This window comes from Stylophora pistillata, chromosome 10 (assembly GCF_964205215.1).
Source record: "Stylophora pistillata chromosome 10, jaStyPist1.2, whole genome shotgun sequence".
In the NCBI taxonomy this organism is placed as follows: Eukaryota; Metazoa; Cnidaria; class Anthozoa; order Scleractinia; family Pocilloporidae; genus Stylophora; species Stylophora pistillata.
Genome location: NC_142528.1, coordinates 3,219,562 through 3,235,389, shown reverse-complemented (window position 1 = coordinate 3,235,389; position 15,828 = coordinate 3,219,562). Strand labels below are relative to the sequence as shown.

The 15,828-nt window shown below is 40.9% G+C and overlaps 1 protein-coding gene across 1 annotated transcript; it reads right to left on the bottom strand.

Annotated features, from left to right (window-relative positions):
- Positions 1–3,226: 3,226 nt before the first annotated feature.
- Positions 3,227–7,513, bottom strand: LOC148721414 (sorting nexin-14-like). The gene is made up of 8 exons (XM_088736446.1): positions 7,401–7,513; positions 7,163–7,248; positions 6,748–6,797; positions 6,458–6,568; positions 5,573–5,618; positions 4,304–4,325; positions 3,750–3,799; positions 3,227–3,533 (listed from the first exon to the last, which is right to left on the bottom strand). The coding sequence occupies exons 2-8, from the start codon at positions 7,176–7,178 to the stop codon at positions 3,397–3,399; spliced, it is 432 nt and encodes a 143-aa protein (XP_088592572.1). The 5' UTR covers positions 7,179–7,248; positions 7,401–7,513; the 3' UTR covers positions 3,227–3,396.
- Positions 7,514–15,828: the final 8,315 nt, after the last annotated feature.

The following is a 15,828-nucleotide window of genomic DNA, read 5'->3' as shown; positions in this document are numbered from 1 at the left end:
GTCGTTCTGATATTGAAATGTCATAATCATCCAGTGAAGAGAAATTTAATTTCTTCGAAGCTTCAACACTTTTTTCCACCTCTAGTATACTACAGAGAAACTTAGCAGTTCAAAGAATCGATAAAGGACTCCTCCAATCGAATACAGATAAATCGAATTTATATTTTTAGTGTAAAAAAAAAACCGCTGTGAGGTCTTGGTTTTACAGTGCGACGCTTTGCTTCCGCATTAGACCATGTCACAAACAATACTGCTGACCTGCGCCAGGCATCACCTGTAATCAGTGGGTGGGAATGCTACTGAAATTTCGATTGAGAGTTTCAAAAATGTTACCGGAATCGACTGCTGATAAGCAATCATTCAAAAGTGCGGTTTGAGTGACGAGCTTTAATAATGATAAAATCGAACTTAAACCATTCAACAAATTAAGCCAAAAAGCTAGCATATTTTGAATAAAAAATCTTTCTAGATTAATTTCTGTGCATTTTTTCAAATGTTGGGTATTCAATATAAATCCTCAACTAGATTTGTAAGTTGTTCTCTGTGTGAAGAGGCTATGTGTTCCTCTGGGGGACCCTCAGGGGGTGACCGATGACGTTAACAGCTATTGTTTTTGTTTTATTATATATTTTTTTACCTATAAGTTACCCGGAAATTGATTCAAACGAACGCCAATTACTTAGCTAGAGGGTCTTTAATCAGATAACTCTAAAAACGAAAAAGAAAAACAAGCTTTTTTTTTACTTTGAAATAGGAATATGACACGTAAAGACGATAAATTGTGAGCATCTCCTGCTTAACATGGCTTCTTAAAGGTGTTGATTTCGTATTTTGCCGAAAGATTATTTTTGTAAGTACACTGAGTGATTCTGTGAGAGTATTGAAAAGATAAATAGATATTCGTTTATACAACTATGAATTTTTGTCTCATTTTAGTTTCGATTGAATTACTTACACGTTATCCTCTCCTATACCAAAATAATAGGGACTTTAAGAAACCACGACGGCGACGCCAAGGTAGACTTCGATTAAAAAATGAGTTTCTACTCTTAGTTAGAATTTCAAAAATGGATGCAGGAACTTACTGTCTCATACAGCGCCACAGCTCAACTTCAGCATGACGTATAAAGTAACCGTTGAGTTCCAAATGGAAATTAAAATAATTTGCCGTTGCGGTTTCGGTTCGCAGACGACGCAAATTGTGGCGATTTCACGTTCAAGTTGTTTTGCATAGGACGGCTAAGAAATGTACCAAGTTTCAAAACGCACGTTCTGAGCTATTGTTCTGCCAATTAGATCTCTTTTTTTTCCACGTCCTCGTTGCCGTCGCCGTCGCCGTCGTGGTTTCTTAAGGTCCCTAATAATTCACCTCCGCTTCGGTGAACAAATGTTAACTAGTTTCTTTTAACATCAAAGATATATTTATGATGCACGATCCTTCGCAGTAGATGGCGCTATTTATGCAATAGCGAAAATCAGGCCTGAAAAACAGCAGGCCTGTACGGGATTCGAACCACTGACCTCTGCGATACTAGTGCAGCGCTCTACTAATTGGTGGTTTGCAACCAACCTCTAGAGACACAGGTAACAATGGTGAAAGGAACAAATGCTGGTGGACGAACAAACGAAGCTAATGAGATATTCATTGTTTACGTCCACCAACATGGCGGCTATGACGTAACGTGCAAACCACCTATTGAGCTAACAAGCCAACTGGGAGCAGGCCGTTAAGTTGATTCGTAATAAACCCGTGATGATAAATCAGATACAATAGATATATGAAGTTCATATGTTTTGCACTAGTATCGCAGAGGTCAGTGGTTCGAATCCCGTACAGGCCTGATTTTTTTCAGGTCTGATTTTCGCTATTGCTTAAATAGCGCTATCTACTGCGAGGATCGTGCATCATATGTATAATATTGTTGATTTAAGTTGTTGTCCTTCTCGAGAATAAAAAGAAAGGTTTGCGAACCACGCAATACTCACGATGCCGGTTTTTTCCTTTCAGGAAAAAGTCCCTCCTAGATGCAATTTAACAATCAAATGTAACTCGTTAAAATGATCAAAAGGTTTCAAAACCGAAAGTACAAAATTGTTTGAAAGTGTACCATTGAGGGCTGGTAAAAGCGAGTTCAAAGCCATCTATACAAAAACGCTTAATCAAATATAGAAAACAGATATGGAGAGAAGAAAATCATGTCTAAAATGTAAGCGTACCTCGCCTCTTCTTGATTCATCTAGAAGACCCCTACAATAGATAAAACCCAATATTTACCAAGTCAATTAAATAGCACAATTTTGGCTTACCTTGAATAGGCTCCATTAAGCTAAGAGCATTTGTTTTTGTCTTTGTTTTTGTTCTTTTGTGCGAGTCACCAATAACCAGAGGTGAATAAAACAACTGGTTTCTGTTAACTGTTTGTGACTCATGTGACAAGATAAACTGGAAAGAGAGGCTCTGCTCGTTGCCTGTGATTATAGAGATAGTTTGCAAGATCGGTCTGAGATTTATGGTTGATAGCTTAAAACAAAATCAACATGAAGAAAATAACTAACTTTGGTAATGGCTTCCTTTTTGTTGGTTCTACGGTAGATGATAAGATCGACTGCAAAAATGGATCGAGGTTCTGACCTTTCTGTAGAGAGAAACAGCAAGGTTAACAGTTTTACCCAGGGGAAATTCATTGCATACCCAGGGGATATCCATTGTATACCCAGGGGATATCCATTGTATACCCATGGGACACTCCTTGTATACCCACGGGACATTTATTGTATACCCACCGACTGAATACTTGAATAGAACTCAGTATAAGAATCAAGTAATTCACTTGTCTTTAAAGCATCGCCGGCTTACCTCCTTTTTGAGTATTGTTGTCATTGACTTGATCTTTTTACCTGCGAAAAATGCAGAATAGAGAAATTAGAACAAAAAGTATGGACTCCAACAGCTAAAACTGCAGGAGGGTGTCGGTAATATTCCTATGACAGAGAATCACGTTGGGCAAACAACCTGTCACACTTGACATTGTTTTCTGATTAGCTTAGATTGACTAATTTATCAGTCCTATAACCCCTCTTCGCTGTAAGTATGTTTCAAAAAAGCTTTTTTTCGCTCAGTAACGTCACGTTGCTTATTAATCTATTCTTCTATTGATTTCATCCTGTATTCTTTTCATTCTATCTGTGCATAGGATATATGAGTGGTGCAAAACAGTATACAACTTACCCGCTTTATCACCCATCTTGTCAGGGCCAAACATTTTACTGAATTCCTTTTCTGGTGAAAGGAAGTTGAACAATAATCCGCTTCCCTTTAGCAGCGGATTAGAACACAAATACTAGAGAACAGAAAAACAACAAATTGTTCGAAGAATTCATTCCAAGCCTCGAGATTCATTCATGCCTCATTCTCACCTGGAAATATTTCTCAAACTGAACTCTGCAAGCATCGAAATAAGTAGCTGTACTCTTCTGCGAAACTGATTTTAAAGAATTACGCTTCGGTGGAAGAAGCGAGTCATCGATTGAACCTGCAAGAGACAAAATGAAATGAAATCATATGCACGAAGCACTTTTTAGGAGTGTCGAACGGGAAAAAAGACTCGTCTAGTGGGTCTCATGGGTGTTTCTCTCATCTTGCGCGTGCTGGCTGATAAAAATGACCCTGTGTCTATGCCTTTTAGTTTGGTGTGATATTTCCAATGGAAATAATTCAAAGCAAACATAGATCAAACTCCAATACTTACCGTGGAATTCTTGTAACTTGCTTTGAAGAACAAAGAATTCCTTATACCGCCTGTTGATTTAAAATAAACATCAAAGGGCGATTAAAACTGTTAAAACCAAGTCTGTAAAGGTCCAACTTCCTCTTACAAGGACTTGCACGATAGTTCCCTCTTCGCGACTATTGTGGGTAATATGAACAAAAAAGGAAACGATATTACCAGTGCCTTCGCCACTTTCAAAATGGAAAAGGTAAGAGGAATGTTTAGCAAACTTCGATTGCTTTGTGAAAAAATGTCAAAATCGTGAAATTCGTTTAGTTCCTCAACAAAATATAGAATGGAAGGGCATCTGTATAACTTGAACTCCCCTTACTAACAGCAGTCTCTGCTTTTCGGTGAAGTTCGTCGCACGAGGGGAAAAAAATCAGTGCGCCTCGCACCTAGAGTTCTGCGCGGTGCGCTAACACCGTTATTTTTTTCACTTAATTTGTTTTGACTCGTGCGACAAACTACGCCGAAAAGGAAAGACTGCTCGTAATCTGGGAAGCTGATGACAAACAGTAATTAAAACCTACCGTGCTACATCCCATCGGGTCACTACAAAGAAAGGGAAAAAAGAAATATAAGTTCACTGCTTGAGCTTCCCCCCCCTTTTTACCAAAATGCATGCATTTCTAAACCGCTTTACCAGTACCGTACCGTTCCTCAAGAAAGTAGTAAAACGAAAACAGGGATTTCTTTCATTTGGATCACTTTCACTGCTCCTTTAACGGGTCACCGCTTATGTAAACTCACAAAGCGATTTTGCCATATGCGTGGGTTGTGGAGGAGCTGGGGTGCCTTGAAGGCGTCAGTTTTCAGAGGTAGTGCTAGTTTGGTATCCATTGAAACCGTTTCACACTGGACTAAAGAAGGTGTAAGGGACTGAGAAGGATACGCTCATAATCAGAAATACACTCGCAAAGTAACTGTGGAATGAGCGGACACTCGAAGGAACCTCGAACATAGCTATGGAAAAATACCTAACCACTTCAGTGGAAACAGTAAGAATAAAAATACCTCGCATTGAACCCTTTGTCGAAGAGCATGTTTCATCTTAATGAACCGTTCTTATGTTGAAATTGGTAGCTTAAAATAGTAATAGTTATTATAATTTTGACTTTTAATTATCGTCATCTTGTTATCGACTTTGTTGCAAAGAAAGCCACTTTTTGCTGAAACTATACCTTTTTTATTTCAAAAGGTGGCCAGCGTCGCTTTGATTATTTGAAAACTATATACGCCGTTGATAGAGCATGAAGCGAACTAGAGCCTGGCTTGTAACTCTAAAGAGAAGATGATGGAATATGAAAAATTGCGCGTTTAGCTTGAAACCTTGAATCACCAGCTCGCACTCACCGACCGAAGACTTTCACGAAGTGCATTATGGTTACAAATCTCCATGGAGCAAACGCAAATAACTCAAAAGGCAGCAGTAAGTTTGGAAAAGAAGTTCGCACAAATATCCAGAGATTTGGCGGAAATGGAAGCTGGAATCATGAGAGCGTAGAAACATTGGTTGAAAAAGATGGAAACCATAGGAAGAAGAGAACACCTCTCCGATCAAAACATAAAGTCAAGTAAACAGGGTCAAAGTCGCTGAGGGATAAACTATTTAGTGCAACAACCTGCTGATGAAAAGGATGACACATTTGTTGGGTAAAAGTAAATTCTGTCTTCGTTGATTTTGTGATGGAAAATGCTCTGATTGTTCTAGAATACCTAAAGGTTCTACGACGAAAAAGAGGAACTTTGATTTCGGAATAGCGGCAATTGTACCTGATGTATATTTACAGCATACGCACCTTCTTCTGCATCAGCTCTTTCCACAGATATAATAAACATACATTTCTGCAAAGCAAAGAAACCTTTTATGTCATGCATGAAAGTCTATTACTGCTCTCAGTTACAGTAATCGAGAGCAAGCGAACACACCACAGTTAACACTAGTTTAAGGATTCACTCTACTGTCTTTGAACACGGTCACCATTCCTATCACTAGACTGATCCAACAGAATTTTAAAGGATCTGGTTTGATTGTCACAAAATGGAAATTACAATTTTCCAAGTCAACCGCGTTACAGTCATTAAAGTTTACGATATCCTTATATAATAATATTTTACTTAATGTACATAATTCTTGATGTAGGTTGTAATTTTTATTGAATATTTTGTTGTGGGCTTCCTAGAAAGTAGGCTGATAGGTTCTAAAGAAACTATTTAGGGCTGTGTCGGTGGGGGTAACGAAATAATTCACAACCCACACAACCCACAATTCCTCTATTCGCTCCGACGAAGGGCTAACGCTTGAAATGTAAGCTTTTGGAATCGTTACGATGGCCAATTTACCATTTAACTTTTGTTGATATATCCAAATTATTTCCTGGAAAGTAGCTTGTAGCTAAGTGTGGTGGTACATTAAATAAAGAAGAACTACTACTACTACTACTACTACTACTACTACTACTACTACTACTACTACTAAATGATAAGGTTATTTCCTCCTCACTTTAACCTGCAATGGTAGCCTATCCCTGACGTTCAATTAGTAAAACAAAACGCGAAAGCAAAGGGCGCGATGGTGGCGAAGGAGTGAAAAAAACCGGGAAGGTTTGGGTCGGGTCGCGTACTTAATCTCAAGACCCGACCCAATCTTCCCGGATTTTACTTGAAGTAAAATGACCAATCACCTGTTTAGTTTCCATGATCACGTGAGGAATCGTTATCTTCCACAAGCTGAGGTCACGCGTCTCCTTTTCTTCCACTCCTTCATTTTCTTCTTCACTTTCCCAGTCACAATCCTTCAAACAAATGAATAAAAATTCGTTTTCGAGCTTTTGCAAATCACGAATTGATTTCAGGATCAACATCGATGACCATGATTCAATTGCTCTGTGATCCTTTCACTGTTCACCTACATTCAAACAATTCCAAATCGTTTACACTACTAAGTTAGTTGATGAAAGTTGTAGAGTGTTACCGGAGGTGTGTCTGGGATATCACACGGGTCCTCTTCATACGGTGAGTCATCTGGAGCGTAAAACAAATGAAATGAGGTAAAAACTTCAAAAGATTTTCACTCACCACATAATTTGTTGCTGACTTTGCACTATCTTTAGCGAATGTACTTGCGCAAGTACTTGTAGATATCAACTGAAAAAATTTTCCCTACAACCTATAGGGAACTTGTAACTTTAATTATTAAAGAGAGATTCCATCGCTGCTGCGTAAAACTGTAGTCAAGAGCTTTTGTTGCCCACAAAATGTTCAATTAAAGTAAAATATGGCAAAACGGGTACATCTGCTGTAATTTAATGCGTATGGCACGTTGACTGCTGCTTCAAATACTTTTCAGTCTTGCTGGGAGCACACAAATCAACTTCACCGTTACTTACCTTTGTTTGGATTCATTACTTTATCTTTCAACTTTCCAGCTAACCTTGAAAACTCTGCCAAAGGATCAAACTTTTTCTTTGAAGCCCTGCAACAAATGGAAAAGATCAAGAACCCAAGAAAGTTCGGATAGGGCCACGTGCTCGAATTTAGTGAGCGTCATTTGTTAACTATGATATAGTTAAGCAATGAAAATAAAAAAGGAAGGGATTAAGAAAGTTTCTTTATTTTTTTTTTTACCTTGAAGTCGGTTTGTTCAAAGGTTTGGCTGGCAATCGGCTTCCACACAATAGCGCTGATACTTTCTTTTTGCAATAGAAGAGGAGGTTAAAGCCAGGTTAACCCCTGTTTACCTGAAAGACTTGCCTCAAGATAAGAATAACTATATGCCTATCTTGGTCCTACTAGTTATTTCTAAACCTCTTGAAAGAGCTTATACAGGTTATATGAACATGTACTACTTTTTTGCAACTCTTACTTCAAAATAACTCTTCTGTGCTCAGCACACTTTGTAAAGCCCATTTGTTTTACAACAAAGAATTAAAGACTTTAGAGAGGGTAAAACTGTGAAATGGGTGATGTTGTCAAATAAGTGGTACAACAGTTGATCCCCCTATTCCAAAGCAACAATGTATTTTGACACAAATTTCCAATTTTTTTTCTGAAACAGTAATTATCAGGAAACTCTTCTACAGCACATCAATTTTCAGAATGACATGAGTAATTCTTCAGAATTTCGCCAAAATCGGTTCCAAAGTAAAAAATATGAGCCTCAAACATGCCAATTTTTAGATAGCAAGCACTTTCCCTCTCCCTCCTCCAGCGATACAATCTTCTGAAAAAATTCATAACATGGCATTGCAATAGTCTGAAAGTGAACTTAGATGTTATTCATGTCTTTTTGAAAAGTATAAAGAACTATGGAAGGGATTCATAGGGTTCTTTGATTCCAGTGAGAACTAAATCTGAGGCAATGTTAAGTGTTTGACAGAAAAAGAACGAATGTTAGGAAAAGAAAACGATGAAGAGGAACGGTGGGAAGAATCCTTTCACTCATGTTGTTACCCAGAGCTGTGACTAAAAGTGGGACGGGGACGTGGGACGCGGGGATGTGGGACGCGGGGGCTTGGGACGCGGGGACGTGGGACGTGGGATCGCAGACGTGGGGACGTGGGACGTTGGACGCAGGGACGTGAGGACGTGAGGACGTGGGACGCGGGGACGTGGGACGCGGGGACTTGGGACTTGGGACGTGGGACGCGGGGACGTGGGACTCGGGGACGTGGGACTCCGAGACCTGGGACGCGGGGATATGATGAACAAACAACACCTGATTTTTGCGCTGAATTTGTAAAAGTATAATTTTCGGTGGTCTCGGGAAAGGTATTATTTTATGTTGGAGAGCTTGTCAGTAGCAGCCGATGATTTCCAGCGTCCATGGTTCGGCCGGATATGTTTGTTTTCCTTTTTGACCGCAAGAACTCTGGACAGCCATGGAGGACTTTCCCTGTAAGTATCCATTGTTTCTTGTTGATCCTACAACATCCGTGCCTTATCCTTGCAAATTTCGTTCCCGTCCCTGAGTCCCACGTCCTCGCGTCCCACGTCCTCACGTCCCACTTCCTCGCGTCCCACGTCCTCACGTCCCACGTCCTCGCGTCCCACGTCTCATGTCCCCACGTCCACGCGTCCCATGTCCTCACATCCCACGTCCCCGCGTCCTATGTCACCGAGTCCCACGTCCCTACGTCCCACTTCCCACGTCCCCGACCCACTTTTAGTCACAGCCCTTACCAAGGATAGCTCGCTTTCTCTTGCGCAACGTCTTCGAACACGTGACCATGTGATTCCCCCCGAAACAGTAGTGATTCCTTACCGTATCTGTGCTACTGCCATATCATCCTAAGAAAAAGATACAGAGTAGGCCTAAGGCCGATAGGGAAACACTTGTCTCTCCAAGCTACCATGCAAACTATTTTATCAGTCTTGCGTTGCTACGTTTTCTCTTATTTCGGGTGGAAATGAACATCATCGGCTTTCAAGCTCTCAAGCTTTCAGACAATGGGCTTATCGACAGGGGTACTCTATCGAGCTCCTGCTTGTTCATCTCACGGAAACATGGAGAAAAGCAGTTGACTCTGGTTCCATAGTGGCTGTTGCCTTTGTAGACTTTCGCAAAGCGTTTGATAGTGTATCGCACCAGATCTTGTTGGAGAAATTACTCTCAAATTTTGGCATTTGTGATCAAGCACTGGGTTGGATTACAGATTATTTAATTGGGAGAAAGCAGTACACAGTTGATAATGGAAATATCTCTGACACTTTTCCCATATCCGTCGGTATACCACGGGGATCAGTGCTCGGCCCTACACTGTTCTCTTTGTTTGTCAACGATCTACCCACCAAGTGTGAAATCAGGCTCCGTCTACTTATTCGTTGGTGATATTACGATCTACTGTATCAAACAAACGGCAGATGAAGCGGTAGCTCAATTGGATAAAGCTTTAGATAAGCTGTACAAATGGTGTATTTTAAATCGCCTTACCCCACCTCCGCAAAAAAGCGAAGCCATGTTAATTTGCAAAGCCAAAATTACGGGGCCAGTGGCGCCAATCCACATATAAAGGTACCGATGCCATAAAGTGGGTTAACAAGTCTCGTCCATGTTAGGTTCCAAGAGTTCGATGTCGCCATAGTAGTTACACAAAATGGCACATCAACCAATGCTAGGAGTAATAACTGATTTATTTCTCATAGTGAATCATATTATATACAGGTTTTTTAGATAGGCGTAATTAGAACGAAACGATAATCATTTTAGGCATTTACCACAAAGGAAATTTGCAGGTGAGCAGTAGTACGTTGTGGTGTATTCTAATCTGGGGCAAGTGTTAAGTAACTTAAGTGTGGGTGCTCGGAATATCCGGGCATGTATTCTAACACCCCCTCTTGCTCGGACGTTGCGAGCATAACAATCTAACCACCTAGAATAATGCCTGTGAACTTTTGTAACGTAACTTTAGTTACAGGTTTTGTGAAGATGTCTGCTACGTTATCTTGCGTTGCAACATACTCTAAATTTACATTTCCATTCAGTACTTCAGATCTAATAAAGTGGTACTTAATGTCGATATGTTTTGACCTCTGATGATTTACAGGGTTCTTAGCTAGATTGATCGCTCCTTGATTGTCAACTTTAATAAGTACGTTATCGATCACTACATTCATATCACTACATAACTGTTTGAGGAATTTCGCCACTTGAACTGCGTTCGCTAGACTAATATACTCAGCTTCGCAAGTCGAAAGTGCAACAGTTGGCTGCTTGCGACTTTTCCATGAAATTAAAGGGCCTTTTACAGATAGCTGAAAATTATACCCAGTAATGCTGCGCCTATCTTTTACAGACGCTCCCCAATCAGCATCACAAAATCCAACTAACTTCAATGCTGATCTTGATTTGCAAAATGTTAGGCCTTTTGCACGCGTGCCTTTTAAATACCTTAGCACGTGCTTGGCCATACTGAGGTCTGATTCAGTGGGGCAAGACATCTTCTGTGAAAGTTTAGTTACAACATAACACAAGTCAGGTCTAGTACCTGTCATAACGTAAATAAGACTACCAACAATTTCTCTGTATAATCTGGGATCGCTTAATGTGCGCGAATCCTCGCTTTCTTTTTCTATCCCTGTGGCACATGGGACCGATTTAGGTTTGCAGTCGGACATCTCAAATTTCTTTAAAATCTTATCGATGTATTGCGTCTGGTTTATTTCAATACTCTCTTCGCTGCATTTAAACTCCGTGCCTAAAAACCATGCAAGTGGGCCGAGGTCCTTCATTTTAAATTTATTACTCAAAGCGCCTTTTACCTGCTCTAGCAATGGTAAATTTGTTGCGGAAATAATTAGATCGTCGACCCAAACAATTATAATAACACGACCTTCTGTCTCGGAATTGTGAGTGTAAACACAGGAATCTGCGGCTGATTGAACAAATTTTTCTTCGCACAAATAATTATGAAGCATGTTGTTCCAGTTTCGGCCACTCTGCTTAAGACCGTATAAGGACTTTTTCAATCTACAAACTAATTTTTCGCCATTTTCTCCGACTTCTTCAAAACCTTTTGGTTGTTGCATAAAAACTTCGCATTCACCGATTGGTGCATTAAGATAGGCTGATCTTACATCCATTTGATGAATGATCATGCCTGTTTGCACGGCTTGCTGCATAAGTAGTCGAACTGAACTCATCCGTGCGGTTGGAGCAAAGGTTTCGTGGTAGTCAATTCCAGCAGTTTGCGAATAACCCTTAGCTACATATCGAGCTTTGTGGGTCTCCCCACCGTCCGGGCCAACCTTCACTGCAAACACCCAGCGGCCACCGACAATTTTTCTACCCGCAGGTGGCGTGACTAATTCGAAAGTGTCATTGTCTCGAATTGCAGTCATTTCGTCGCTCATGGCCTTTTGCCATTTCATCCCCTCGATAGAGTTTATAGCTTCTTCGTAACTTGTCGGAATGTTTGAAACTCTATAACAGTAATCTACTGTGACGTTAATATCATCGTCTGAGTCAGTGGCTAAAACATAGGTCTTCTAAGTGTTGGGGTTTGTTACGGGTTCGTGGGGGGTAGCGTTTGTCATTTTCACCGTTATCAGATTTCTCACCGGGGCTCTGACTCTCTGTCTCAGTTGAGTTACTAGTCACTTCATCATGTTCCCCCTCTGTCAGTTTTGTCGGGTCAACAGCTGGTCGTAGAGCGTCCTCATCAAAATGTGGCGAGTTGTCAGTTCCGAAAAATTTTACACATCTTACCCGCTCAATTTTGTTTGATTCCGGGAAATACACTAGGTAAGATGGACTTTCCTTGTCATAGCCTACAAAGATACCTTGCTTGCTACGCGCTTCTAGCTTCTTTGCATTTTGAACATAAGCATAGCAAGTGGAGCCAAAAACTTGCATGTGGCTAATATCCGGTCTGTTGCCTACAAGCGCTTCGTAGGGAGTTTTGCCTAATCTCGCGTTGAAACATCGATTTCTGATATGGGCGGAAGTCATTAGCGCGTATGTCCAAAATTGTTTTGGCAATTTTGATTCTAACGAAAGGCATCTGGCCATTTCAAAAAGACTGCGCCATGCCCGTTCCGCCGATCCATTTTGATGCGGTGAGTAGGGGCAGGATGTCTCGTGTTTTATGGTGTTTTCGCGCAATAACGATCAGAACGCTTTGTTCGAAAATTCGCCTCCGTTGTCGCTCCTAATGCGCTTTATCTTGCCATACGGGGCTGTGTCAGCCAGGAATTTCTTTGTGGCCTCTACTGTGTCACTTTTCTGCTTAAGAAAATAAACCATAATGATTCCAGTATAGTCATCCACGAAACATAATGTATACTTGAAACCATCTCTGGCCTCCGGACTGATTGGACCAGCCAGATCACAGTGGACAAAATTTAATGCTGCTTTAGCTCTTTCATCGGGTTTCCGGTTCCGAAATTGACACATTTTACCTTGCGTGCAAACCGCACACTCGCATATTTTGTCATCCTTGATTCTCATGCCGTCAACAACATTAGATAATTTTCGTAAATCCTGAAAATTACAATGGCCCATAATTTTATGCCACTCCATCAAAGAGCTTGCATTGTTGTGGGAGGATGAAATGCTATTCAAATAGTACAACCGCCCCTTTTGTTCGATCTCGAACTTTGTGCCATCCGGTGCTTTGAAATATTTTTCTTTCCTGTTAAGATTTATGCTCGCCCCTCTTTCTACCGCCGCGGAAACAGAAAAAATATTCTGAGTGTAAGACGGGATATACAGAGCGTTGTTAAGGATAACATCATGCAAATTACCGTTAATGTCATATAACTTAACCTTAGCTTCTCCCCTCCCCAAAACTACGTTAGCCTTACTTCCATCGGCGAGCTCAACAACATGATCCTTTGCTTTAAAGTCTAAGTCAAACTTTACAAACTTAGATTCCTCAGTTACTATATGACTAGTAGCTCCCGAATCGAAAAGTAAACTATTTTGCTGTTTCTTACCTAGACCACTTTGGTCTTTAACGGTGAAAGTAAAATAATGTTCAACGGAGTCCATGTTCTTTGATATTTCCCTCTTTCTTTGGGGTTCCGCGGCTGTTTTCGCTGCATCGGTCTTCCGTACTCGGCACTCTTTAGTGTTGTGGGACTTGATCCGGCATTGTTGGCACCATTTATCCACTACTTTATGGGAGTAACAGTTTACAGTTTTGTGCCCCTTTTTGCCACATTTATAACAGTTTCCTTGGAACTTCGCTGGGAGCGCCTTGGACGCGTTAGCCAGCATAACACCGTCGCTTTCACTACGGCAACATCACTCGTTTTCCTCATGGCTTCGAAGGGCTGTCTTAAACTCAGCAAAGGTCATTTGCTTTTCTCTCTGCATAACTACAGTAGCAAAAGCCCTGTAGCTGCTAGGAAGACCTTTTAGTGCCATAGCTACCAGTAAGCTATCGCTGATCACCTCCCCCGCCGCCTTCAGAGCAGTTGCCGCGGTCTCCGCCCTAATAATGTAGTCCGTGGTGGTCTCTCCGTCATTCATACGAAGCGAAGTCAGCTCTGTGTAGAGGCCAATGATTCTGGGCTTTCCTTTCCCTTGGTGGTGCTCTCGCAGCACGCGCAAAGCTTTCCTCCCATCGTTGTTGGCTTCCCTTATGACGAGGGACAAGCTTCTGTCGTCCAAACACTGAACAAGTTCGGCGAAGGCATGCGCTTTCTTTTCAGCACTGGGCGCTGTCGTTTCGCTTTCTGGGGGAACGACCACATTGTACAGCTTCTGAAGGCGCATGTATCCCAAAAACTTTACCTCCCATAGCTCGTATTTACTGTCATCCCCGTCAAACAGGAGTGTTCTCCTGGGCCCATAACCTGTTAGGTTCCAAGAGTTCGATGTCGCCATAGTAGTTACACAAAATGGCACATCAACCAATGCTAGGAGTAATAACTGATTTATTTCTCATAGTGAATCATATTATATACAGGTTTTTTAGATAGGCGTAATTAGAACGAAACGATAATCATTTTAGGCATTTACCACAAAGGAAATTTGCAGGTGAGCAGTAGTACGTTGTGGTGTATTCTAATCTGGGGCAAGTGTTAAGTAACTTAAGTGTGGGTGCTCGGAATATCCGGGCATGTATTCTAACAGTCCAGGCTACTGGGTATAACAGTCGATGATAAACTCTCCTGGGTAGCGCACATGTTGGATCTCAAGAAGAGTTTCGCAAAGAACTATATCTAATTGGGAGATTGAGGTCCCTGCCGAAGGACGTTCTTATTAACTTTTATTTCAGAGTCATATTACCATCAGTAACTTACGGCCTCGTTCTGTGGGGGGTCGTGTTTTAATGCAGATCTCTTCGACTCATTGGAACGATTGCACTGTAGGGCGGCGAGGATAATTTTTAATTTACTTAAAGACATGAGATCGTTGGACGTGTTAAGACAAGCTGATTGGCATCCACTGAGCTCTAGTTATAAGTTATTTCTGTTAAAGCTAATGTACAAAGCATTTCATGATAGGCTCCCACTAGTGCTATCCGAAAATATTATGACGAAACGCTCTACAGGTTACTCTTTACGAGCGTCAGACTCCTTAGCGGTGCCACGTTCCAGCTCTATTTATGGTAAAAACTCTATTGCTTATAGAGGCCCTGTATTATGGAAACTATATATTCCCAATAAAAGTTATCAAAACCTGAAGAAGAAAACCCGTTCAATTGATATTTTTAGAGTTGACTTTCAAAGAGACCTCTACAACAACCACAAATTTTAGATGTAAAGATTTCCATTACTTTTAGGTTACATCATAGCTTCTACTAATTTAATATTTAGATAGTTTGATATTGTTACTTATTATGTATATATTTTGTTCTTAGGTTTAGTATTTATGCACGGCCCCATAAGCTGCATAGCTTTTATTACTATCGCGCTAAAATAAAGGTTGTCTGTCTGTCATTAGGGAACTTAAGCAGTCACGACGGCAACGCCACGGAAGACGTCGATTAAAAAATGAGTTTCTACTTTTAGTTGGAATTTCGAAAATGGCTGCATGTGTTTACCGTCTCATAGGGCGCCAGACCTCAAACTCAACATAACGCATAAAAGTAGCGTTCAGTTCCGAATGTAAATTTAAATAATTTGCTGCAGCGGTTTCTGTTCGCAGACGACGCAAATTTTGGTGATTTCACGTTGCTGTTTTGCATAGGACGGCTAAGAAATGTACAAAGTTTTAAAACGCAGCTGCTGGGTTATTGTTCTGCCAGTTAGATCTATTGTTTTTCCACGCTCTCGTTGCCGTCGCCGTCGTGACTGCTTAAGTTCCCTTTTCTGTCAAGCGACGTTTGGGGTAGATTGAATGAAAACTTAAATATGACCTGAGCGAGTCAAGAGTGTTGGTAGAAAGACCAATCTCTTCGCGCAAACGATCGATCAAAAGATCAGGATTCACCGTATCAACAGCAGAAGGGATCTCTTGAGAATTCATGTTCGTGAAAATGTCATTCATTACTTTGAAACGCCATAGGATGACTGCAAGGCGGGGTATATCGAGTTTGCCATCATTTGCGCATGCGTCTGGTCGAATACAATTTTCTCCTTCAATTTAGACACATAGTGTAAATTG

Bases quoted from the DNA above. Each gene is read 5' to 3' on its own strand.
- LOC148721414 (XM_088736446.1), bottom strand. The intron at 5,619-6,457 runs GTGATTGGTCAT...TTTGCTTTGCAG, and splicing joins TGATCATGGAAACTAAACAG to AAATGTATGTTTATTATATC. The intron at 4,326-5,572 runs GTGCGTATGCTG...CTTTCTTTGTAG, and splicing joins AAGAGCTGATGCAGAAGAAG to TGACCCGATGGGATGTAGCA.